The 27214-nt window shown below is 36.4% G+C and overlaps 1 protein-coding gene across 1 annotated transcript in view; it reads right to left on the reverse strand.

Annotated features, from left to right (window-relative positions):
* ARHGAP42 (Rho GTPase activating protein 42) overlaps positions 1-27214 on the reverse strand; it is a 530853-nt gene that overhangs the window by 23292 nt on the left and 480347 nt on the right. Inside the window, exons 16-21 of the mRNA XM_053708589.1 lie at positions 25699-25804; positions 22136-22295; positions 21166-21310; positions 18397-18780; positions 8995-9145; positions 5904-5966 (exon numbers count right to left, since the gene is read on the reverse strand). Of these exons, the coding sequence (XP_053564564.1) occupies positions 5904-5966; positions 8995-9145; positions 18397-18780; positions 21166-21310; positions 22136-22295; positions 25699-25804 (1009 nt within the window). The remainder of the gene's footprint in view (positions 1-5903; positions 5967-8994; positions 9146-18396; positions 18781-21165; positions 21311-22135; positions 22296-25698; positions 25805-27214) is intronic.

Raw genomic sequence — 27214 nt, forward strand, 5'->3', positions numbered from 1 at the left:
ATTGTTGTGACTTAGATGATGATCAGATCACATTTTATGACCAATTTGTGCAGAAATCCATATCATTCCAAAGGGTTCACATACTTTTTCTTGCAACTGTATATATATATGTATCCAATGGTAGGCAGAGTACTAGAAAAAGCGCAACAAACTCCTTGTAAAAATTAAAAGTCCATTTATTAGAATTTACAGGGTAAAAACATAACAACCTCAGGGTTGCAAGACTTAGCACTCAAAATAAAACCAGATACAATGTTGCAAAGATCAGGACCTCATGCAGACATGTTTCGTGCGGGTAGCGCACTTGGTCACTGCTTGTGTGAGGTCCTGATCATACAAGCTTTATAGCCAATTTCTTAAAGGGACAGAAAATCTTTGAACAACATTGTATATTTTCCTGCAAAATACATTCTAACTATCTAATACATAATATGTACTTATTTATTTACCCTAAAAAGTAGTTAGTGAATATTTTCTTGAAACAGAAGTGTATATATATTTATTTTGTCATTGAATTGCAACTATTATTGCCTTTAAGATTTTATATATTTCGTACTTTTATTTCCAATTTTTATTTTTAGGTATTAAAGAGGTAAAAATGGATAACGTGATAGATGTTATAATTAAACTTCATATTTAATTTTTATTTAATTCACAAATAAATCTAGGTCTCTCCTCATATTTAGGCCCTGTGGGCTGCTAGTTCTGAGTTTGAAAATCCAGAAAATTTCACGTTTATTTAGTTTGTCCTCTCTATCTCCTCCTCTTTTCCATAAGGGAACATGATCTATACCCTGGATTTTTAACAGTGATGCATCAGCATTATGGCAATTTTTAAAGTGTCTGGATACAGGAGTATCCGTTTCATCATCCTCAATGGACCTCAGATGTTGTAGGAATCTATCCTTGATACTACGTTTTGTTTTTCCTACATATTGAATTTTACATAGTTGACATGTTAGTAGATATACTACATGTGTTGTCGAGCAATTTATGTAGTAATTAATATTAAAATTTTGTTGTGTGGTACTTGAGACAAAATTGTCTCCCTCAGTTACATAATGACAAGTTTTGCAGATGTTCCTTCTACATTTGTAAAAACCATTTTTTCCTTTTAGCCAACAGCTATTGGTTTTAGTTGGTAAATCAGAGGGCGAAAGATAATTGGAGAGAGTTTTTCCTCTTTTGGATATTATGTCAATACCTTCACTTGTTATTGCTTTCAAAATTGGGTCTGAGTGTAAAATGGGAATAGTTTCTTTTACGATTTTCTTGATGGTATAAAAATCTTCACTATATGTAGTAATAAACCTAGGTTTGTTTTTGTCTTTTAGATTTGAAGATTTTATTTTATATGTTAACAAATCCTCTCTTGTTTTAGATTGTACATCTTCCCTAGCTTTCTTTAGTGTATCTTCATTATAACCTCTTTGTTTTAACCTTATTGTTATAACATTACACTCCTCTGTAAAATCTGCCTCTGTTGAGCAATTTCTCCTTGCTCTAATAAACTCTCCTCTTGGGATACCTTTAAAGATATGTTTTGGATGACATGAATTGAATTGCAGTGTGGTATTCCCTGCTGTTGGCTTCCTATATAAAGTAGTGGTTATGTTCTCATTGATATGGTCTGCCTTTAGTTCTAAGTCCAAAAAATGTATGGACACTGGACTGTATTCTCCCACAAATTTCAAGCCACAATTATTGTGATTAAGATAAGTACAAAAATTTTCTGATGTTTCTCCCTCAAAAATAAAAAGCAAATAGTCTATGTATCTGAAGAAATGTATTATTTTGTCCTTGAAGGGGTTTCTGTCTCCAAAGACGTGGAACAGCTCCCACCAACCCATAAAAAGGTTGGCGTAAGAGGGGGCAAACTTGGCCCCCATAGCTGTTCCACGTCTCTGGAGAAAGAAATCCCTCCCAAACAGAAAAAAATTGTGTGTTAAAAGGTATTCAATTGCACTCAATATAAATAGTTTGGTTGCTGGTTCATAATCACTATAGTGATCTAAGAAAAATTCAATTGCTGTTAAACCTAGGTTTTGCTGTATACATGTATACAGAGAAGATACATCTACTACCACAAAATAATAATTTTTTTTCCATTTAATATTATTTAATTTGTTAAGAAGTGATGTACTATCTTGTATGTAAGTCATAAGATCCTTAACTAAAGGTTGAAGAAATGCATCTATGAGATCTGATAAGGGCTCATTTAGGGAGTTAATCCCTGCAATTATTGGTCGCCCAGGTGGTGTTACTGGGTCTTTGTGTAATTTTGGAAAATAATGAAATACAGGTATAACTGAATTAGAAGGTGTAAGTGCTTCTGCTGTTGATAGAGTTATTATATCATCTAATTTAGCCTTTTGCACTATTTTTAAAAGTTCTTTCCTATATTCATTTGTGGGATTACTTTTAAGTTTTAAATATACTTCTTCATCTGTCAGCTGTCTTTTTGCCTCAGTGATGTAATCTCTGGTATTTAAAACAACAACATTTCCCCCCTTGTCAGAAGGACGAATCATAATATCTTGATTTTCTTTTAATAGTTTAAGTGCTTCTTTTTCTTTTTTAGTTAAATTTACATGTTTCTTTCTCTTTTTTAGATTTTTGTCATGTAAAATCCGTAATTTGTCTTCTATTGTCTTTTGAAAAATATCTAGTACTTTTGGTCTATTATGTACTGGATAGAACCCACTTTTCTTTTTCAAGTGTGAGTATTCTATATCCTTTTCTTTTATTTTTCCTAAGCTATCTTTACTACCCTCATCTGCCAGATCCTGTAGATCTTTTACTGCACATAAATCTGTAAAAGTAAGTGTGGTATTAGGATTTAGTGTAGGGTTAGTAATATCATTGGTCTCACTTTGTGTCACTTGTTCTTGCATACCAAAAAAGTGCTTTTGCAAAGTAAGTTTGCGAACAAACTTATTAATATCCAAAACTGTTTCAAACAGATTGAAATGTGCAGTTGGCACAAAGATAAGACCTTTAGATAATAGAGTGATTTGTGGTACACTCAGAGTTACATCTGATAGATTGCATACATTTATATCATTTTTTAATTCTTTTTGTTCTGTCCTTGTGACCTCGTTATGTATTTCTTTTGATGGTTTTTTCTCTTCTGACGTGGATTGTATCCAGACACTTTAAAAATTGCCATAATGCTGATGCATCACTGTTAAAAATCCAGGGTATAGATCATGTTCCCTTATGGAAAAGAGGAGGAGATAGAGAGGACAAACTAAATAAACGTGAAATTTTCTGGATTTTCAAACTCAGAACTAGCAGCCCACAGGGCCTAAATATGAGGAGAGACCTAGATTTATTTGTGAATTAAATAAAAATTAAATATGAAGTTTAATTATAACATCTATCACGTTATCCATTTTTACCTCTTTAATACCTAAAAATAAAAATTGGAAATAAAAGTACGAAATATATAAAATCTTAAAGGCAATAATAGTTGCAATTCAATGACAAAATAAATATATATACACTTCTGTTTCAAGAAAATATTCACTAACTACTTTTTAGGGTAAATAAATAAGTACATATTATGTATTTGATAGTTAGAATGTATTTTGCAGGAAAATATACAATGTTGTTCAAAGATTTTCTGTCCCTTTAAGAAATTGGCTATAAAGCTTGTATGATCAGGACCTCACACAAGCAGTGACCAAGTGCGCTACCCGCACGAAACATGTCTGCATGAGGTCCTGATCTTTGCAACATTGTATCTGGTTTTATTTTGAGTGCTAAGTCTTGCAACCGGAAGGTTGTTATGTTTTTACCCTGTAAATTCTAATAAATGGACTTTTAATTTTACAAGGAGTTTGTTGCGCTTTTTCTAGTACTCTGCCTACCATTGGATACTTATGCACATGTGACCTGGTTCACAGACCAGGATTTGGAGTACACACAGCTGCAGTTCTCAAACAACTATACCTCCATTGCTACGGATGTGCCGGTTCAGAGCCGCTTTCATTGCCGCCTCTCAGGTAACAGTTTTCTAATTTTGGTTGCCTTGTTGCGGTCCCGTTGTGCGCTCATACTTTACTTTGTATTTCTATATATATATATATATATGTATATATATATATATATATATATATATATATATATATATATATATATATATATATATATATATATATGTATATATATATATATATATATATATATATATATATATATATTTATATATATATATACACACACACACATATATATACGTATTTATATATATATATATATATATATATATACACACACACACATATATACGTATTTATATATATATATATATATATATATATATATATATACACACACACATATACACGTATTTATATATATATATATATATATATATACACACACACACATATATACGTATTTATATATATATATATATATATATATACACACACACACACACATATATATCTATATGAATAACATTCTCTTCTAAGTGAAGAACAATGCTATTTCAAGTATTTCTTTTTCAAAAACAAAAAAAAATTGTTTTTAAGGGATATGGTATATGACAAGGTGTTTGACACTAAGGAAGGGCTGAAATGTATATATGCCTGCATGTGTATATATTTGTATGTGTGTGAGTACATATGTATGTGCACACATATATAGATATGTACACAGATACACATATATACATACACACATATATACGTATTTTTATATATATATATATATATATATACACATACATACATACATACACATTTGAAATATATATATATCTATATGAATAACATTCTCTTCTAAGTGAAGAACAATGCTATTTCAAGTATTTCTTTATCAAAAACATTTTTTTTTTGTTTTTAAAGGATATGGTATATGACAAGGTGTTTGACACTAAGGAAGGGCTGAAAGGTGTATATATGCCTGCATGTGTATATAATTGTATGTGTGTGAGTACATATGTATGTGCACACATATATAGATATGTACACAGATACACATATATACATACACACATACAGGCATATATACATACACACATACAGGCATATATACATATACACATACAGGCATATATACATACACACATACAGGCATATATACATACACACATACAGGCATATATACATACACACATACAGGCATATATACACCTTTCAGTCCTTCCTAGCCAAACAACTTGTTATTTACCATATCCCTTTAAAACAACACTACATTCATTTCAATAATAAATATATTTTATATTTCTTCTAGCTAACTTTTTTTGTGCTGTTATGTTATTGGTTGCGCTCACCTGCAATATGAGTAATGTTTAGCTCATTCTTAAAATCCCTGGAAAGTAGGGCTGGCTAAAAAGATGTTGGCCGTGCTAAACATTCTCTGGTAATTCTGTTTTACCATGAATTTGTAATACCAGATTGCGTGCTAATTTTAGCGCAGATCTGCAATATTAATAGAGCACCCTCTGTTATTAATAGAGCTCCACTTGTAATCTAGGCCATAATTGGTAAAAAACAACAACACATGAACCTAGCAGAGAGACACACTAGTCAAATAAATCTGACCTAAATATGACTTTTTTATTTAAACATGCTGACGTTTTTGTTGCCGTGTAAAAACGGTTTAAATTAAAACAGATATACTAGTATCCGTTGTGCAAATTCCACTAATGATTAGTGGTAAATCCGTCTCAATAAGACAGAGAGTAACAATCAACCAATGAGAAATTAACATGAAGTTACTACCAGTAGTAGCTGGTGTCTTTCAGGAACTACACAAATGATACACTTATAAATCTTTTGCTTCACTTTCATATGGGTCACAGACATGACACTGCTCTTTCATACGGATGTCAACAATTGTTGTGCATAATGTCCCTTTAAATGATAGCAAAGTATAATTAAAGAACTCACCGTCCTGGGGATAATTGCTTCAGTGATCCAGCATTTTCAAAAAGTTGAGCTCTAGCTGCAACACTGATAAAAAAAAAAATGAGTTAAACAACTGCTTTTTTTTATAACTGCTAGTGTTTTAGCAATTAAAGTATAATGAAGACACATGTGGCTGAACTATAGTGATTCTAGGAGGTAACATTGTCTTTAATTTGAGTATAGCAAATATACACTGTGTTAAAGCATTTTGGAGTGGTTCTTTCTGCACATATTTTGGGTATTTAATAACGTTGCAGCAACATGAAAACAATACCATTAGGACTTTTAGTTTATTCAGGGAAAGAGCTAATGCTGCCACCCACTTTTGAGAGATTGTAACTTTAATGATCATTATCGCACCAACGTTCCATAGGTTCGTTACAGGTTACTAGACAATTCTGAGGATGACTAAAAATCACAAGATCGCATGTCTGTGCTAATAAATTATGGCTGTCAAATATGCTGTACGATTATATTGTTGTGTATTTGGTTTGCTTACCCAGAACACTTTCATAGAAACCAAACTTTAATATATCAGAAGCAATGACAAAAATGAACAGTCACTTGTAGTTTTTGTTTTAACGAAAATCTATAAGAATTCAATTGGTCTTTAACCCTTTCCTGCCGGGGTTAAAGTGTCTACATCGGAACAACTGTTCCGATGTAGACAAATTGAAATCACGCGATCGTGCACATAATCGCAAGAATTCAATTATTGGATCGGGTCTGGGGGGGCGTCCATATAACCCTAGGAACGCCCTCCAGACAGCGATCAAATCCAGGAAGCGCAGTAGGCTTCAGGGCAGCCGTTGGCTATGACGTTCTATTCCGTCATAACGGCTCTAAAGCCCAGTGTAATTATGACGGAATAGAACGGCATAACGTCGTTAAAAAGGTTAAAGTGGACAGAAGTAAATAGTTCATATGTTTTAAGTATCATTTGCATTCCAATACCCAGAATATTTGGTTTGGACATTAAAGTAAAAACTGAATCCCCATAAAATGTTTATGAAAAATCATACAAATTCATGATTTTTATTATTACTGTTATTATTTGTATTGTTTTGCTGTAATACACATGAAAATATGCTTATTCCTTTTGCTTCAGAGAGGCTGGAGTGCTTCCATCATACATAAGTATAGTGAAATTTACTTGACCCTATAACATTTTTTTAAACCTCCCTAACTGACCACAGCAAAACAGAGCAACAACAAAAATGCAACCAGGTTTTTAAGGAGTGTATCCATGAACTGCTTTTTTTTTAGTTTATTTTTTAGCAAAACATTGTTAAAAATCAATTTTATTGCTGTAATTGGCTTTACATTTAAATGTCACTAAAGTGCTAAAAATATGTATGTTTCCTGTTAACAAATACATACAAATATTAATTTAATTAATCAATCCGAGCTATTCCAGTGCATTACAAGTGGTGAGATACACCCACACCCACCATTGTTTCAGAGGTGGTGCCACTGGATTTGAGATTACCTATGTTACATTTCTTGCTCAAATCTATAGTATCTGTTAAACGGACACAAAACCCAACCCTTTTCTTCCATGATTCAGATAGAACATACAATTTTAAACAACTTTTCTATATACTTTTTTTTATCATATTTTCTTTAGGAAGGCAAGTTCAGGAGCGTGTGTGCACGTGTCTGCAGCACTATATGGTAGCCGTTTTGCAACATATAGAGCACTAGATGGCAGCACTATTTCCTGTCATGTAGTTCTTCAGGCATGTGCACGCTACAAGATATCGCTTTAACAAAGAATTAAAAGAAAACAAAACAAATTTGTTAATAGAAGAAAAATTGGAAACTTTTTTTAAAATTGTATTCTCTATCTGAATCATGAAAGAAAAAAATTTGGGATTCATGTCCCTTTAAATAAAATCTCATGTAGTACTTGGCATACATTTTAAGTTGTGTTAAAAAAAATATATAACACACCCTATTAATATCTATTAATATTACACCAGCAGGAACACCATGGTCTTTTTATTCAAACTAGTCTGAGAAATAAATGGTAATGTATTAATAATCCTTGATTCATTACTTTCATAGGTTTTCTTTCAAATTAAAAGCAAACAACAAAATCACTTAGATCTTAAATTGTATCTTGTTAGGTTTATTTTTCATTTGCATTACTTATACATCCTTAAAGAGACATTGAACACATATTGTAAACTGCACAATAATGTACCCTTCATATCGGAGATAAAAATTGCAATGAATAATGCAGCTTTATTTTGTCAGAGTATATTCTTTGTTTTTTTCTTTTCATTAATGTCCCTGTCCCCAGAACAAAATAACCCTTCTTAACCAATCACAAACTAATACTGTACACATATATTGTTTGCACATTAAGTAAAAATATTGGTGTAGCCAATCCCTTAAAGTAATTTAGCACTGATTCAGCTTAGTTAATTATTTATTAAACATGCATTTAAACACACAGACATATATTCCTTTCTGATCTCCATCTAATAACTAAACATAAATATATATTTAATTTACTCAATAATATTCACACCTAAACTACCTAGTATGCCATCTGCTATTGCAAAGAATGCTTTTCCTATCATGATTGTTAATGCAAAACTGATAATCCACCTTAAAAGAGCAAATGACTAGAGACAAGACGAGTGAGGTGGTAGAGGTAAACAGAAAATCAGATAACCATTTAAAACAAAGCCTTCCTGAGAGAAAGTGAATCAAGCACAACTTTCAGATGAATATTAGAGCAAAAGGCAGCAAAATAAATTATGAATCAGGGTGGATAAAAATCAAATCCACCCTGTTATGAATATTGCAATAATGTTATATACTTTCAATAAGGAAACCTTTTGTGCATCGTTAAAATGTTAAGGTTTAATGATCAGTTTCATAATTTGCGTTTAGAAGCAGGTTTGCAAATACTGCAAGGGTTCTATGTCTTTACATATGGGAAGTGGTGTCATTTAGTTAGTTGTGCCCATCTGCAAAATATTTTTAAAATATACAGTATGAGCAGAAAATAAAATACATCTGTTATTTTGCTGTCATCAGATAAGAAGAAACTAATTCTTACACTGATCCTGGTCTCTGATAGCCATTACTGGAACCGGTGTCCAAGCGATGCCGTCTTGTGATTTTCGGTGGCAGCTCAGGGTGAAACTTTGATACATCTTTAAGTTCCATAGATGTTAAGCTCTGAATTGATGGACTGCGGCTTTTGATACCTTTATTGTGGAGGAAAACAATGTTTTATTAATTAAAGTATAGTTTGTGAACAACCTGAGACACACAATCAAGTTAATATGGATTTGAACACTTAATGAAAGGGACATGAAATGCAAGATTTAGATAGAGCATGCAATTTTAACCCCTTCGATGCGCATGACGTGGTATTCTCGTCATGCACATCAGTACCTGTAGGGAACTGTTTTGGGCGATCCCCTCACTACAAGCCAGGGATCGTTAATGGCCTAGTGGGCGGCACCCTCAGTGATGTCACCACGTATGGACATGACGATGTCACAAAGGGGGCAGAACCGGGAAGCTCAGTGAAGCTGCAAGAGAGCAGTTTAATAGAATTGTAATGGACAGTTGATTAAAGTTGTATGTTCTATCTGAATCATGAAAAAAAAATAGGCTTTTATATCCCTTTAAGTACAACAATATAGTCTCTTATTAGCCAAGCTGAGCAAAGGGAAATTACTTGCAGAGCTGTGTCATGTGACCACCCGGGCTGAAGACCCTGTGAGTGAAGCAGACATATAACTGATAAACCCAGCATTACATTGTATAAAAATATGAAATTAGTAAAGTTTCCAAACTATTTATCTTTTTAAAGCTTTAATTCCTATCCATATCTGTATATATAATGGCACTGATCAAAAAATACTGTCACAAGCCACTACAAGCTGCCACAAAATAAAATTTTGTGTTATAAAAAAAACCCAACAACCTTAAAGTGAATTTTAAGTCAGTCGGCCTGCTAAACGCAGCATTAAAATTTATCTCAAAATAGGTGTACTTTAATTAATGATTTTTGTAATAAAGTTTTAATTACCGAGTATATTGTAATTATATCCCTGCGATCGTACTTTTAATCCTACGCCCGCCATCTTTGATTATTAATTGACATAGTAGGCTCGATCTTGTCAACCAATCATTTAAACCTCCCCCCCCCCCCGGGAGGACCAAACCACTTTTCTCTACGTCACGTGTCCATAATGCGCTTGCGTTAGAGCGCTGTTTTATCACTGATCTCGGACGCGCGTTCACATTTCGCGCATGCGCTCTTTAACATTTTTGGGTCTTAGTAATTTGTTCCTCAACGTTTGGATCGCAAGGTAAGTAGCTATCATACAGGGGCACGAATTTTAAAAACAATATAATGCATTATTAATCCTAAAAGAGTAAACATTATTGGGCATTATATATAACTACATCGGCATGTAACGCATGCGCGATTGTTCTGAAAGCCGGGAGCGTGCATTGCCTCTACGTAAACAGCAGCTGGGACCACTGTATACGTAACATTGAAATAAATTAGGAAGTTGCAGATGGGAGGAGCTGGTCCATAAAACGGACAAAAATTGTTAATAAAAAGAAGATTTATGCTTACCTGATAAATTTGTTTCTTTTTAGACACGCTGAGTCCACGGATTTCCTCCTTACTTGTGGGATATTCACCTCCTGGTCAGCAGGAGGAGGCAAAGAGCACCACAGCAGAGCTGCTATATATAGCTCCTCCCTTCCCTCCCACTCCAGTCATTCGACCGAAGTTAGGAAGAGAAAGGAAAAGCCAAGGTGCAGGGGTGTCTGAAGTTTACAAAAATTAAGAACCTGTCTCAGAAAACAGGGTGGGCTGTGGACTCATCATGTCTAAAAAGAAACAAATTTATCAGGTAAGCATAACTTTTCTTTTCTTTTTAAAGACACAATGAGTCCACGGATTTCATCCTTACTTGTGTGATACAATACCAAAGCTAGAGTACACGGATAAGGGAGGGACAAGACAGGAAACCTAAGAGGAAGGCACCACTGCTTGAAGAACCTTTCTCCCAAAAACAGCCTCAGTCGAGGCAAAAGTATCGAATTTGTAAAATTTAGAAAAAGTGTGAAGAGAGGACCAAGTTGCAGCCTAGCAAATCAGTTCTACAGAAGCTTCATTTTTGAATACCCATGAGGAAGCAACAGCCCTTGTGAAATAAGCCGCAACTCTCTCGGGAGGCTGCTGTCCAGCAGACTCATAAGCAAAACATATTATGCTCCTTAGCAAAAAAGAAATAAAAGTATCTGAAGCTCTCTGTCCCTTACGTTTTCCCAAGAAAACCACAAACAAAGAAGACTGATGAAAATCCTTAGTCGCCTGTAAATAAAACTTTAAAGCACGGACCATGTCCAAAGTGTGCAGAAGTCTCTTAAGACACAAGGAAAGAACAACAATTTCCTGAATAATGTTCCGATCAGGAACAAAGTTAGGAAGAAATCCTAATTTAGTATGTAAAACTACCTTATCTGAATGGAAAATAAGGTAAAGTGACTCATACTGTAACTCTGAGAGCTCGGACACTCTTTGAACAGAAAAAATAGCTACAAGAAATAAAACTTTCCAAGATAGTAACAAAATATCTAAGGAATGCATTGGCTCAAACGGAACTTGAAGAACTTTGAGAACTAAATTAAGACTCCATGGAGGAGTAACTGGTTTGAAGACAGGCCTGACAAAAAGATTGAACATCTGGAATATCCACCAGACGTTTGAGTAAAAAATAGACAAGCCCTTCACCAAGCCCTCTTGGAGAAAAGACAAAATTCTAGGAATCCTAACCCTACTCCATGAGTAGCCCTTGGATTCACACCAATAAAGGTATTTACGCCAATTTCATGGTAAATCCTTTTAGTCACAGGCTTACAGGCCTGAATCAGAGGGTCCTTCCTCAACGGAAGTCTCTAAGGCGGTAGATATGCCATCTCCATCAGATCCGCGAGGCCAAGCCAGAACTATGAGAATCACTGAAGCCCTCTCCAGTTTGATTTGAGCAATTACCCGAGGAAGAAGAACAAACGGAGAAAATAGGTATGCTAGACTGAAAATCCAAGGGACCGACAGAGCATCTATCAGTTCCGCCTGGGGGTCCCTGTACCTCGACCTGTATCTCGGGAGCTTGACATTTTGACAGGACTCCATGAAATCCAATTCTGGTTGACCCCCTTGAGAACTATGTTTGAGAACACTTCCGGACAGAGTTCCCACTCTCCCGGATGAAAAGTCTGCCTGCTCAGGAAATCCACTTCCCAATTGTCCACACTGGGATGTGGATCGCCGATAGATAACAAGAGTGGACTTCTGCCCACTAGATTATTTGGAATACCTCCGTTATCGCTAAGGAACTCCTCGTGCTCCCTGATGATTGATGCAAGCCTGAAGTTATGTTGTCTGACTGGAAACTGATAAACTGGACCGTGGCTGAGGCCAGGCCAGAAGAGCATCGTAGATCGCTCTCAGCTCCAGAATGTTTATAGGAAGAACAGACTCTGACTGAGTGCAGACTCCCTGAGGTTTCAGGGAGTCCCAGACTGCTCCCCACCCCAAAAGGCTGGTGTCTGTTGCCACAATCACCCAAGATGGTATGCAAAAGCATGTCCCCTGGGAGAGATGATCCAGAGACAACCACCATTGAAGATAGTTCCTTGTCTCCTGATCCAGAATTATTCGATGAGACAAGTCTGCATAATCCCTGCTCCATTTTCTGAACATGTTTAGCTGTAGAGGTCTGAGATGGAACCGAGCAAACGGGATGATGTCCATTGCCGTCACCATCAGCCTGATTACCTCCATGCACTGAGCCACTGAAGGCCGAGGAGTGGATTGAAGGACTAGACAAGTATCGATAAACTTTGATTTCCTGTCAGAAAAATCTTCATTGATATGGAATTTATTATGATTCCCAAGAAAGTTACTCTTGTGCTTGCGACTAAGGAACACTTTTCCAAATTCACCTTCCACCCGTGAGATTGCGGGAAGTATAACACCATGTCTGTGTAAATCTTGCTTGCTGTAAGGATGACGCCTGGACTAGGATATCATCCAGATAGGGCGCCACTGTAATGCCCCGTAACTGAAGCACCGCCAACAGCAATCCCAGAGCCTTTGTGAAAACTCACAGCTGTGGCAAGACCGAAAGGAAGAGCCATGAACAGGAAGCGTTTGTCTAGAAAGGCAAACCCTAGAACTTGAGACGATTCTCGTGAACGGCACATGAAGGTAAGCGTCCTTTAAATCCACTATTGTCATAAATTGACCCTCTTGGATCAAGGGAATAATGGAACGAATGAATAGTTTCCATCTTGAAGGACGGTACACTAAGAATTTCACGTAGACTCTTGAGATCTAAAAAGTGGTCTGAAGGTTCCCTCCTTTTTTTGGGAACCACAACCCGATTGGTATAAATAAACCCAGACCCTGTACCTGTATTGGAACTGGAGCCATCACTCCCAGGTCTGAGAGGTCACCTACGCAGTTTAAGAAGCCTCTCCTTTTGTCTGATCTGCAGACAATCTTGAAAGCAGAAACCTGCCTCTGGGAGGAAAACTTTTGAGCTCAAACCCAAACTTGAGCGAAGACGGAAAGTCAGCCCCCTACAAGATCCGATCCCGGATCGGGGGCATGTCTTTCATGCTGTCTTTTTCAACAGCAGGCTATGTTTTCTTTTTTTTTTTTTATTCCGTCAAGCCAGGTCCCAACAAGGTCTTCTCCTGGTAAGGAATTACCAAAAACTTAGACTTAGAGCATATATCCATAGAACAAGGCTCTAACCATAAGGTTCTATGAGCTGGAACAGAGTAACCTATGCTCCCAGTTTGATAACTTGAAGGGAAGAAATTGAAATAAAGGAATTAGCCAATTTGAAAGCTTTTATCCTGTCCTGGATTTTATCCAGGGAAGATTCTGACTTAGTAGCATCTGCCAACGCATCAAACCAATATGCTGTCACACTAGTGACGGTAGCAAAGTACACAGCTGGCTGCCATTGTAAGCCCTGATGTACATCCCATTTCTAATTTTTGTCCATAGGACCTTTAAAAAACCCAACTATGCTCTAAGGGTATAGTAGTTCTCTTAGCTGGGTTGAAACTACTCCTTCCCCCTAGGGAATATTATTCCAGCCTCCTTAGCTGAGTCGGCTATGGGAAACAGTTTTGTAAATATAGGGAATGCGTCCATCCATATAATCACACTAGTATAGATTACACCGGAAATGTCTTTACTGGACGTACTATGTCAGGGGTCGCCCAGGATAGTTAAAAACCCCTAAAGTACCGATTCCATCTGAGACTGAGAATTCTCCCTCAGATAATCCCAAAGTATCTACCTCCCTCAGTAACATGGAGGAACCATTTGGAATAGCAACTCCTCTAGTAATGTTTACTACCTTGTGGGAAAAACATATAATGCATCAGTGGAGTGGAGTGTGAAAGGAAACGCAGGGCACTGCATGTGGGCCATAAAATTTTGAGGGACACTATAGGAGAAATTTGTGGCATAACTTGACCATTGTTAACAGACTCCCAAACAGCAATCGCCTTAGAGGGAGTAGGTTCAGAAAAAAAAAAATAAAAAAAAATTTACACATAAAAAACGTTACTGTACCTTTAAATCTTAAAAGTAACTCTATTCTTGTGTGCTTTTGTTTCATCCTAAGTCACAAAGGATGAATAAACAAATAAACAGCTGAAATTCTTATAATAAAATTTACACAGAAAAAACAGCCTAACGAAATGTGCAGTTTAACAGTATCCCTCAGCATGAAACTGCTGAGGTTCCTGCCTGAATCTAGAACTAACTCCCTCAGAGTAGTACATGCAGATCCGGAACTGCACCGAAACAGGGAAAGACAGACTCCAGTCCTAATTACGCTTAATATATGTGAAAACGCTTAATAGGACTAGTAACTGCACAACTTCCTCTTGCACAGTGTAATTTAAAACTCTCCGGAAGAGAAGGGGAAAAAAGGCGCGCTATGCAAATGCCGCCCCCCAAGGAAAAGAAGCTCCCGGTCGGCATGATGTTTATGTAACCACCGGGAGAAGAGCCCACTGCAAATGTTACATTGCCCCAATGTCTAACCGAAAAGAATAATCTCCTGAGTATGAAAGGAGAATTACTAAATAAATAAACAAAGCGTCCATTGAAAGCGATGACAGAACAGTCATCTCGCGGTCTGCATGATTGTTTATGTAACCGCCGGGAGATGTGGTCAATGCAATCGTTAAACTGCCCCAATGCCAAATAGTCTCCTGAGTGGAAAAGGAGAATTACTTAATAAATAACAAGTGCCCAATTACGCTCGCTGAGAGCAATGTCAGTACAGTCATCTCCCGGTCAGCATGTTTGACTATGCAACCGCTGGGAAATGCGTGACAATTGATTGCCTGCATGTAGCTGTTGATTATAATCTCCTAAATATAAAGGAGAATTCATACCTGAGTAATATAAAGTGCCCATAACTTCCACTAAGGGCTTCCTTATATGTCCCATTCACAACGTGAGTGGCCAACTTCTGAGTTTTTCTTTCTTCTTTTAACCCCAGAATAAAAATCGGCACTTACCTCACATTCTGCCCAACAGCAAAGGCAGCTCCCAGGTTTGTGAAGTCCTATTCCTCAAATGGACCTGTGAATTAAAAGAAAACACTGAGTAATATCCCTCAGATTTTTCCAGGTTAGGGCAGCAACAGTATATGGGAGGCGCAGTGAGAATTATGTCTCACAAGTTCCCATTGCTTTAAAGCCACCATATGCTCTACTGTAGAGACTGATATGGATTACGGCTACACCCTAGAACAAAGTAGCACTCTCTGGCACTACTTTAAAAATAATAAACTTGTGATTTAAGAATCTATAACTAACACCTCACTTTACCTCTTCCTATCACTAACGTAGGCAAAGAGAATGACTGGAGTGGGAGGGAAGGGAGGAGCTATATATAGCAGCTCGGCTGTGGTGCTCTTTGCCTCCTTCTGCTGACCAGGAGGTGAATATCCCACAAGTAAGGATGAAATCCGTGGACTCATCGTGTCTTTAAAAAGAAAATATAATATTTATTTTCAATTTTTTCCAAAAAAAAAGTGCCGGTTTTAATTATATACTAAAATGTAATTATATATATACGTTCAAAGTAGATACAATTTACATTCACTTTAAATGATTTATTTGATTGAGAGTAACCATATAAATACCTAAATGTCATTCCTCTGAAAAAAAAATATGTTACAAATATTATAATTTGCAGAGCTGTCTTAAGGCATGAATTCCAGCTTCACTAAATACTCACAATTATCTAGTTTATGAAAAGCTACCCTTTATTTTTATTTATCATTAATGGAAGTTGTCTCATGAAGAAGTCTTTGATGCCTGAGAAAATAAGCCGGCTACAATATCACAAAGTGACCTATAGCTGTGAATTGGAAGCAGTGACAAAAAAGCTTTGAATGTTCATAAAAAGCTAAGACTATTTACATAATAAAAATAATGATACATAAACATTTACATTTTTATCATGTCCCAGATGTCAACAACATTGTTTTTATTTTATATATTTAATTGGTATTTTCTTAAAGGGACATCAAACCCAAAATATTTTTTTCATTATTCAGATGGAGAATACAAATTTTAAATAGTTTCCAATTCACTTCTATTATCAAATTTGCTTCCTTTTGATGATATTCTTTGTTGAAGAGATACCTAGGTAGGTAACGTGCACGTGCCTGAAGCACTACATGACAGGAAATAGTGCTGCGATCTAGTGCTCCTGCTAATGTATAACATTGTTGCAAAACTGCTGCAGACACATGCACGCTACTGAGCTTATATCCTTACTTTTCAACAAAGGATAACAAGAAAACTAAGAAAATTTGATAACACAAGTAAATTGGAAAGTTGTTTACAATTGTATGTCCCTTTCATTTATTTCTATTCAGTTTTCATCACAATGTATTGAATTGTCAGAACTTTTATATCTAAACTCCTAGATCAATATATAATTCAAAAACATTCATAGGTAGGCTCAGGAACAGCAATGCATTAGTGGTAGCTAGCTGGTGATTGGTGGCTACACACATATGCTTATTGTTATTGGCTCACCAGATGTATTTAACTAGGTCCCAGTAAAGTTGACTTAAAGAGATATGAAACTCAATTTTTTTCTTTCAAGATTCAGATAGAGCATGCGACTTTAAGCAATATGAATTTTTCTTTGTTCTGTTGGTATCTTTATTTGAAAAGTAGTAATGTAAAGCTTAGGAGCCAGACCATTTTTGGTTTAGCACCTGGGTAGCGCTTGCTGATTGGTGGCTAAAATGTTAGTGTATGAAGTATTAATGTATGCTTGTTTTAGTACATTTAGGGCAAGATTACAAGTGGAGTGGTATTTAACACTCCCACACTAAATCTGCTAGAAATAAGATGAAAGTAAAAAGCTTTCGCTCGCGTGCTAACCTGATGCGCGCAAAAATTCAAACTTCGAATATCACAATTGCATTAACGTATTCCTCCATAGAAGTCAGCATAGCAAAAATAGTGGGGAAAAAAACCTAAGACCCTACTTGTGCACAATATTTTTTTGAATAATTTTATTAGATGGTGTAATTATGATTGCAACTGTACTTTGCAAAGTAATTATGTGTTTTGTGACACTTTTTTGTTTCATAAAACAGTTAACCAGAGCTCTGAGGATGCAGTAATCAATCTAGCATAAATCGCGATTGCGCTCACATTTTCTTTCAACTTTTAATACGAGCAATACACCAGACTTGCGCAAACACCCTTGATAAACCCCTTTTCGCTCGCACTTAGCTGGACTCATAAGGTGCTCTTGTATGGTGGCAATTTAATAATAAAGCAAAACAATAATAGAGTAATTTATTGTAATGTTTCATTATTCGACTTGTAGGCATTATGTTCATTCATCTGGATCACCAAGTGACAGATGAAGGTTCCCCCCCCCCCTAGGGTTGCCACCTCAGCCATGTTTTCCTGTACACTTATGAGTTACACATGCTGCAGGGTGTGCAGGGAGGAGCATTTATTGTGTTTCTGAACAGTACTATTCATACTTCTCCCTGCACACCCTGCAGCATGTGTAACTTATAAGTGTTCTGTATTTTAACGGACGGGTTGCAACCCCCCCCCCCCCCCCGATAACTCAGTAGCAAGCAATAGTAACAATATAGAAGCTGTTCTGTATAATGAAGCTGTTCTGTATAATGATTCTGAGGATAGATGGATCTGCAACCTGCACAAATAAAGGTTCTTCTGCATTAGGATGGTAATTCTGCCCCTGGATAATCCTCAGAGGAAACCAAACATTGTGAAAACCATATAACTCTAAAAGGTGCACTAAAGATATAGGGCATAAATGTACTATTATTGACCGAATATCTGTAGTACAAGAGACTATTGCTTTATGTTTGTAGAATACCTTCACTTGAAGGTAAGGAACGTAGTGAGGATGCTGCAGATCTCTTCAACCCAGACAATTCATAAAGCCCCTTTTTGGTCAGGTCAATTGGAGGGGATACGTTTCCAGGACTTGTGACAGACGATACACTTTGGCAATCTGACTCAACATCTGTCTTTGTAGCGTCTTCTTTTGAGCTTGATTCTGGGCTTGTAGTCCAAAGACTAGAACTTTTTTGTCCATTGGAAGAGGGTGTTGAGGTCACCCATGGAATGCCTATGTTTTTCTTCTCTCTCTGTGGTGATGATACAGATTTGGATGTGCTATTTTGTTCTGATGAGTGAGAAGAAAGTGACTCAATGCTCCCCATTGGTGTGCTAGTTGGGCTGCTGCTGTATGAATCGCCTGTAAGAGATGATGAAAAACATAAATCAAGATTAGTAGGCAAAGACTCAAAACAAACAAATAAAAATGCAATATAAATAGTTCTATAGATTTAATTAAAGGGACACTAAACCCAAAATATTTATTTTATTATTCAGATAAAGAATACAATTTAAAAAAAGTTTCCAATTCACTTCTATTATCAATTTTACTTCCTTCTCATTATATTCTTTGTCGAAGAGATACCTGGGTAGGTAGCGTGCACGTGCCTGAAGCACTACATGACAGGAAATAGTGCTGACATCTAGTGCCCCTGCTAAAGTATGTTGTAAAACTGCTGCCATATAGTGTTGCAGACACGTGCACCCTTCTGAGCTTACATCCTTGCTTTTCAACAAAGGATAACAAGAAAACTAAGACAATTTGATAACAGAAGTAAATTGGAAAGTTGTTTAAAATGGTATGCACTATCTGAATCATGAAAGAAACAAAAATGGGTTTATGTCCCTTTAAGTAACCTTCTTTTGCTTTAAATTACCTCATATGAGGGTCTATGTATCCATGGGATTTTTGGTGGTGAAAAAAAAAAGTCTTAACATAATAACATTAACTATTTAAGTGAGGAAATAGCATATAGGTGTTCTATGTCATCCTTAACATTGAGCAAGATCCTCATTTCTAGGTGCCATTAAGACAAAGGTTTAGTAATCCATTCTCATATATTAGTTGCAGGCCAGTGAGGTCACTAGGAACACATGATGTCATCACACAGAGATACTTGGTAAATTGGGGGAGAAGATTGTTTGGGGCCCCTGCATAACAGAGACAGGTACAGACCCTCATTTGAAAAAGAGGAATCTGCTTTTTAAATGAGGAGTTGCCTGTGTATTGAGCATGCAGGTGCATTATGCAAAGTACCTCAAAACATGCATGTGCATCATGCCTCTGAGCCTTAGAAAGAAAAACCTTATATTTATTTTTAAATAAAAGGAGATATAGGGGCATATTTATCAAGCTCTGTATGGCGCTTGATGCCCCTTGTTTCCGGCAAAGCCTTCAGGCTCGCCGGAAACAGATATTATAAAGCCGCGGACAGAAATCAACCCGATCGAATACGATCAGGGTTAATTGACACCCCCTGCTAGCGGCATTGCACCAGCAGTTCACAAGACCTGCTTGTGTAATGATAAATTCCTACAGCGTATCATGTCCGCTCGCACATTGATAAATATTCCCCATAGGCTCTAAAAGAAGAAAGAAAGCACAAATCCCTTCACACACACAACCTATATGAAGAAAGGGTATCAATTACTTCAAATGAAGGGTCCCATATCCCTCTAGGTAACTGGTAATCGCTAAAAGACTGGATATTGCATGTAAACCTGGTGACTTTTAAGAAGCACTAATATCTTTGGAGTGCATGTCAACCCAGCATTGGCACCGAATTGAGGCAAGTTATCACTCTTTCAATTTATGTGTCAGATGCCAAGGTAGCAATAAGGAGATTAACTTGAAAACTATGTTTCCCCACCACACAATAAGAGACATGAGGCAACCTCACTACATTGGTCCTATTTTGGGGATCTGGAGACCCTTATCCCCCTCACCATATACTGCTGAATAATAGGTTTTATGTCCATATAGCAGTCATGTGATCATAACTGTAATGAAGATCAACTCTAAGCATTTTCTGAGTTTGTTTTGTTGCTGGTGCTCATAGATCCTTTTTTCACTGAGTGAATTCAAACTTGGGGATATCATAATAGCTGGGAGTAGGGAATGAGTGGTACATTTCTGAACATCTATACAGTTCGGTTTACTGGTGCATTGAGTATTCAACATCTTCCATTGACAATCTCAAAAGATGAGAAGTCTCTTGAGAGTATGGATTCATTTAGGCTAACAAAGACAATAAGATTAAGCTCCCTCCACAATGAGTAATAAAACACTTTGTAGCTCAGCTCCACTGTCAGGTGCAGGCCAAGAAGGGTACTGTAATCCCTTAATCTCAACAAATCCACAGAAGAAGGCAGCACCTTGCAATATAAAAGTATCTTTATTTCCACATACTGAAATAAAACAGTGACGTTTCGGGTATAGAACCCTTAATCATACCGTATGATTAAGGGTTCTATACCCGAAATGTCACTGTTTTATTTCAGTATGTGGAAATAAAGATACTTTTATATTGCAAGGTGCTGCCTTCTTCTGTGGATTTGTCCACAATGAGTAATGGTACTGGGTTATAATTAGAAAGCATACGATTAATATTTTAATATATGATGTGACCTTTTATCTGCAGCAGGTTCTTGGATGGTAGATGAAAGCCGCAGACAATTACCATCTCTTATTAGTACTGGAAAGGGAATTGCTACCAAGTGTACGTCTCATTCTTTTCATACTTACTATCTGGATCAGCCAGACATGGAGTATATCTTCCTTTTGGTTTTTTTGGACCAGTGGATAAGCAGATTGCTCTAGCCCTTCTTGATGTTGATCGTGGCTGTGCCTGAGGAAGAGGTACATTGGGATCTGGAGCAGAGTGGAAAATCTTTTTTTTTTTTTTAATGAAAAAAAAAACAGAAAGAAAATGAATACACATGTATGCAAGGGCAACACATGATAAAAAATATAACATATGATATACTATATAGCTATTTAGTACTTTATATAAATCATTTATAATATTTTCACTATTTGGCAAATTGCGCATGATAAGATTACAGGGTAATTAAACTCATAGTATATAGCAGTGATTAAGCAATACACATATTAGAACATTTACCAAGTTGTTTTGGTCAGTTAGGAATAGATATAAATAAGCTTGTGTTCTGCCATAACCAAGAACTGTGTAGAATGTTGCAGGCCCATGTAAGATACATTATTTTTTTTTATCAATGTGTTAGAAACTATTAGTATTTATAAAACTGTCATTTTGCTAGAAAAAATAAATAAAATGTATGCTTACCATTCATTTCTTTCATGATGGTGAGATCCCACAGGTGGGAAATTATCCTCCTAGTGATCATGAGAGGAATTTCCCCACACAATGACTTGTGGACTCTCACCATCTGATAAAAGAAATGTTGTTTATCTTTCTTATTTTGCTTTGGCCCATTAGGGATAGGTATAAATGAGCTGCTGCATTTATCAGCCAGTAAGAAAATTGAAATTTGTAGGAAAAAATAGTGACAAATAGTGGTGGAAATGTTTATGCCTCTAGATAAATAAACAAGAACATAGTAAGACAGCAAAGAGTAAACAGTATTAGAGAACCACAACCCGGCTATTAAGCTTTCATTTAATTGCAATTTCTCCTCCTGTATGTTTCCTCACAGCTAAACACTAAATAACAGCTAACATACAACATAATTACCTTCTCATAATGTTCTATAAGAATTTCAACCACTATATTCTGGAACTTAATATTCATCATGGCTGCCACGGTTTCTTCCTGAGCTCTCATAAGAGTAGGCCCAAAGATGACTCCAAGATTAGAAAAGGTCATAAGATTTTGTTGGCTGTGCAGCGATACCCTACAGAACAAAAAAATATAATAAAACAAACATATATTACAAACCTCTTGTTTAAGAGTGCAACACAATGTACCACACTCTGGCAACAAAAGCTTATATCTAGCTCATATTCTAAAATGCAAATAAATAAATAAAATTAAAAAAAAAAAAAAACAGGAAATTACAGGGTTTTGAAGGAGAATAGTTAGAGACATGGATTATACCCCTTATATTCTGCTGTTAAAACATAGTAGCAGGTCCCCAGTGCATTGTGGGGAACTTTTCATTTGCTAAAGGGGCCCTGAGTTACATGCACTCTGAGATGGTATAATACACTTGCAAACCTACAGACACCAGGGAAAAGAGATGATGGAAGGTGGTCCCCTATATCATGTTTGCAGGTCCACTGATCAGTTGGGCTTGCTGTAGGCAGAGCCAGGCTGAGTCAGGTAATGTTTTGGATAGGATTGGTGCAGCTCTTATTAACTGTGACCAACTTGGGAAGTTTCTGATGAGAAAGCAGGAAAACCTCCATGGCAATCACACAAGATCTGGGATGGTTGCAAGTACATTAGACAAGCATAGGGCAACTCAAATCAAGGACTAGGGCATCACGATCATTCCTACTGTGCATTAGATCTAGCCCTCTTCTAGACTTGAGTAAAATATGGAGGAATATTTAACCATACTTTTATAATAATGAATATTCTGATTTAAGCAGCAAGTGTCAACTAATGTAAAGGAGAGAGAAAACTGGTGGAGACTTAAAGGGACACTGTAACCAAAAATTTTCTTTCGTGATTCAGATTGAGCATGAAATTTTAAGCAACTTTCTAATTTACTCCTATTTTCAATTTTTCTTCGTTCTCTTGCTATCATTATTTGAAAAAGAAGGCATCTAAGCTTTTTTTTTTTGTTTCAGTACTCTGGACAGCATTTTTTTATTGGTGGATGAATTTATCCACCAATCAGCAAGGACAACCCAGGTTGTTCACCAAAAATGGGCCGGCATCTAAACTTACATTCTTGCATTTCAAATAAAGATACCAAGAGAATGAAGAAAATTTGATAATAGGAGTAAATTGGAAAGTTGCTTAAAATGGCATGCTCAATCTGAATCACGAAAAAAGAATTTTGGTTACAGTGTCCCTTTAAGTATGTACAGTACAATAATATAGATATATCACCCCATAACTAGCACTTCTACAAAAAGAAAAACACCATGACACATTAAAGAGTTGTTCAATTGATGTTTGTTAATATAGAACCAAAGCTGTCTCCAGACTATAAAGAAATGAGGTGCTAATGGAGTCTGCAATAAAGCTTTATATTAAAGGGACAGTCTACTCCAGTCTACTTGTTTAAATAGATAGATAATGCCTGTATTACCAATTCCCCAGTTTTGCATAACCAACATGGTTATATTAAAGGGATAGTAAAGGTCAAATTAAACTTTCATGATTCAGATAGGGCATGTAATTTTAAACAACTTTGTAATTTATTTTTATCATCAAATTTGCTTTGTTCTCTTGGTATTTTTAGTTGAAAGCTAAACCTAGGTAGGCTCATATGCTAATTTCTAAGCCCTTGAAGGCCGCCTCTGATCTGAATGCATTTGACAGTTTTTCACAGCTAGAGGGCATTAGTTCATGTGTTTCATATAAATAACATTGTGCTCACACACATGGAGTTATTTAAGAGTCAGCACTAATTGCCTGAAATGCAAGTCTGTCAAGATCTGAGATAAGGAGGCAGTCAGCAGAAGCTTAGATACAAGGTAATTACAGAGGTAAAAAGTTTATTTCTATAACAGTGTTTGTAAATAAAGGGATTATCTATCTTTTTAAACAATACAATTTTTGGTGTCTACTTTACCTTTAATACAATTTTTAGCTCTGTGATTACCATTTTTAACACTTATTCTTGGTTATATTATGTCATTATCCCCAGGGCCGTCTTTAATACTGACTAGACCCTGGGCAAACATTTTCTTGGGCCCCCCCCCCATGCAATTTCGCTCTCCACCCCAACATCCCAAAAAAACAACTAAATAAATTTATTTTATATATTTTTTTTTAATTATTAGCCCAGCAGTGGATCATCCACTGCTGGGCTAATCATTAAAAAAATTGCAATATGTGAAACTGGACCTAAGCAGTACTAATAAGTAAATAAATATATAACTTCCTCCACTCTGGATTAATTTAATATGCTTTTGAATGTGATTCTGGTGTGAGGTTAGCTGGTTAAAGAGATTTAGGGCAGCCAACAGGAGCAAAGCAAGGTAAAGACGGAGACGGAAGCATAGAGGTGCAGACAGATATAAGTTTACTGACTGGAACAGTAGAACTACTATGGGAAGCTGTAAAATCTGAAACAGAGAGAAATACAAACTATAAAAATAAACCTTACCTTAATGTGTGAAGTATCAGCATGACACTATACATCAGCCACAGCAGCACATGTCACTACTTTGCTAGGAACAAGTTCCCTCTCATCCTGCACTAGACAATGCTGCATGGGGGAGGGGCATGTGTACACTCACTTATTCTTCCCACTGACACCTTTCTACAAAGCACTGTTTTCCTAACAAACTTCAGTTAGTTGATCTTAGAGCCACAGCAGAAAGAGCAGGGCTAAAGGGACCAGCAGACTGGATGCTGTCTGCCCAAGGCTGCATGGATACAGTGTGAGATGTGTCATACAGCCTCAAGACTGAAGAGAGCAGTGTATGCAGCTGCACAGATGCTGAAATTCTCATGTGCCTGCCACTCCAGCTTTCTGCTGCATGCGTCTATAGTGAGCCCTACCCAAAAACAATCTCCACCACCAGAGCAGTTACCTGGTGACAGTAGTAACCCCAGCAGGACCTTTTCTGATGCAGTGGGATTGACTGGATGCCTAGTTAGGGCTTAGCATCCAGTGCTGCACAGTGCACATCTAAAACAGCACATGGCACTAGCTTGGAATGTCACATGACATCGGCATGGTCTGGCACAGTTTCTCACAAATAAATATAAGCAGAGAACTTTTGACTGTGACAATATTAGGACTGACTGTGTGTGTCCTCCATGTCACATGACATCAGCAGTCTGGCATGAACTTAAAAAAAAAAAAAAAAATTTTTTTTTTTTTAGGACTCTTGGGCCCCTCAACATGGACTGGGCCCAGGGCAGCTGCCCCTTTTGCCCTGTGTTAAAGACGGTCCTGATTATCCCATTTCCACGCTCTTATTTCTCTCTTTGCCCTTGGCAGAGCTGTATCCGGAGGCCCAGTGAGGTAGGCTTAACACCGCTGATCTAAATCTCTATCAAGTTTCCTATAAAAATGCATAGCTACAAACATCTTTACATACAAACAGCCTTGCATTATACGGTGTATTAAATCTTCCTTTTACTGAAGCAAATAGAAAATAGATATTTACTTGACCAAGTGCTTGATTAAGATGTCCAGCATCTCTTTGTTCTTTTCTGGCAATTTATGGACCAGAGCATGGACAGCCTGAACCCTGTAGTTCTGATCATCAGATTCTGCGAAGAAGAAAAACAAACATTTACACAAATAGCTGAAATAATGAAATGGATAGAATACACACGTAAACATAAATAACAAGGAACTAATAAAATTCTACCCTAAAAAAAGTGCCAAACATCAGAGAAAAGAACAGCGGCATAATTTACATTGGAAATACTAGATCTGTATTATACAGCAGTTCAGGCAAAACTATAGTCTTTGCTGCCCTCCATCTACTGAAGAATATTTTATCTTTGCTCGTTGTAAGTACATGTCATGATTCTCGGTTGACAATAAGATTCACATCATGCAGATTGAACAAAAAAATTCAGAATGATTTCCTATAGGGATAAGCCGGTGCTTTCTCTTCTGCAGTGAAATATACTAATAATAAGTAAGGAAAAAGCATAAAAAATATGTTTATTAGACAGACTTATATTCTTGCTCCCATCAGAAATTGGCTAACTGCTTCTATTTAAAGGGAGAGTCTGCTTGAAAATGTTGACTGTTTAAAAAGATAGGTAATCCCTGTATTACCCATTCCCCAGTTTTGAATAACCAACACTGTTATATTAATACACTTGTTACCTCTGTGATTACCTTGTATCTAAGCCTCTGCAGACTGCCCCCCTTATCTCAGTGCTTTTTTACAAACTTGTATTTTAGCCAATCACTGCTGACCCATGCATAACTCCATAGGAGTGAGCACACTGTTATCTGTATGGCACACATGAAATAGCACTGTCTAACTGCGAAAAGCTAATACAATGCACTGAGAAAAGAGACATCCCTTCAAGGGCTTAGAAATCAGCCTATGACCCTACCTAGGTTTTGCCTTCAACAAAGAATATTGATAGAATAAAGCAAATTTGATGATAAAAGATCCTTTAAGTCCAGCCTTTGGGACTTTATAAAATGCACAGGATTAGAATGTAATTTCTTCTGATGAAAGCTGAGTACTCAAAGCCTTTCTTTTGTATTAATCTGTTTAGTGAAGCACAAATTGACAAATGTACTTAACCTTTATGATGGGTGAGGGGTAAAAACATTACCTTGAAAACAAGTTTCTGGTGAGATAAGTTACTGACATTTAATGTATCAATCGTATGATATATAGAGAGCGTCTTACCTCTCATTTGAAAGAAGAGTTATTCTGTTTATGTTTTGCCAGAAAAGAACAATTTCAGCACCTTTCATCTTATATTACTCTAAACTTGGTTTGTGTAAAGGATTATGTTATTACAACTTTTACATCAACCAAATGCTATCTTGAGGGGTAAGCGACACTTCATTTGAAAGAAGAGATTCTAGTCTTTAAAGTCAATGGTCTCATAGGTGTATAGAATTATTGTTGGCTGAAAAGAATAATAATTTGATATTTTTAACCTTGTTTATACAAGGTTTGAAACCTGCAATTTCAAGCTGAG

The sequence above is a fragment of the Bombina bombina genome, chromosome 3, assembly GCF_027579735.1.
Source record: "Bombina bombina isolate aBomBom1 chromosome 3, aBomBom1.pri, whole genome shotgun sequence".
Classification (NCBI taxonomy): domain Eukaryota; kingdom Metazoa; phylum Chordata; class Amphibia; order Anura; family Bombinatoridae; genus Bombina; species Bombina bombina.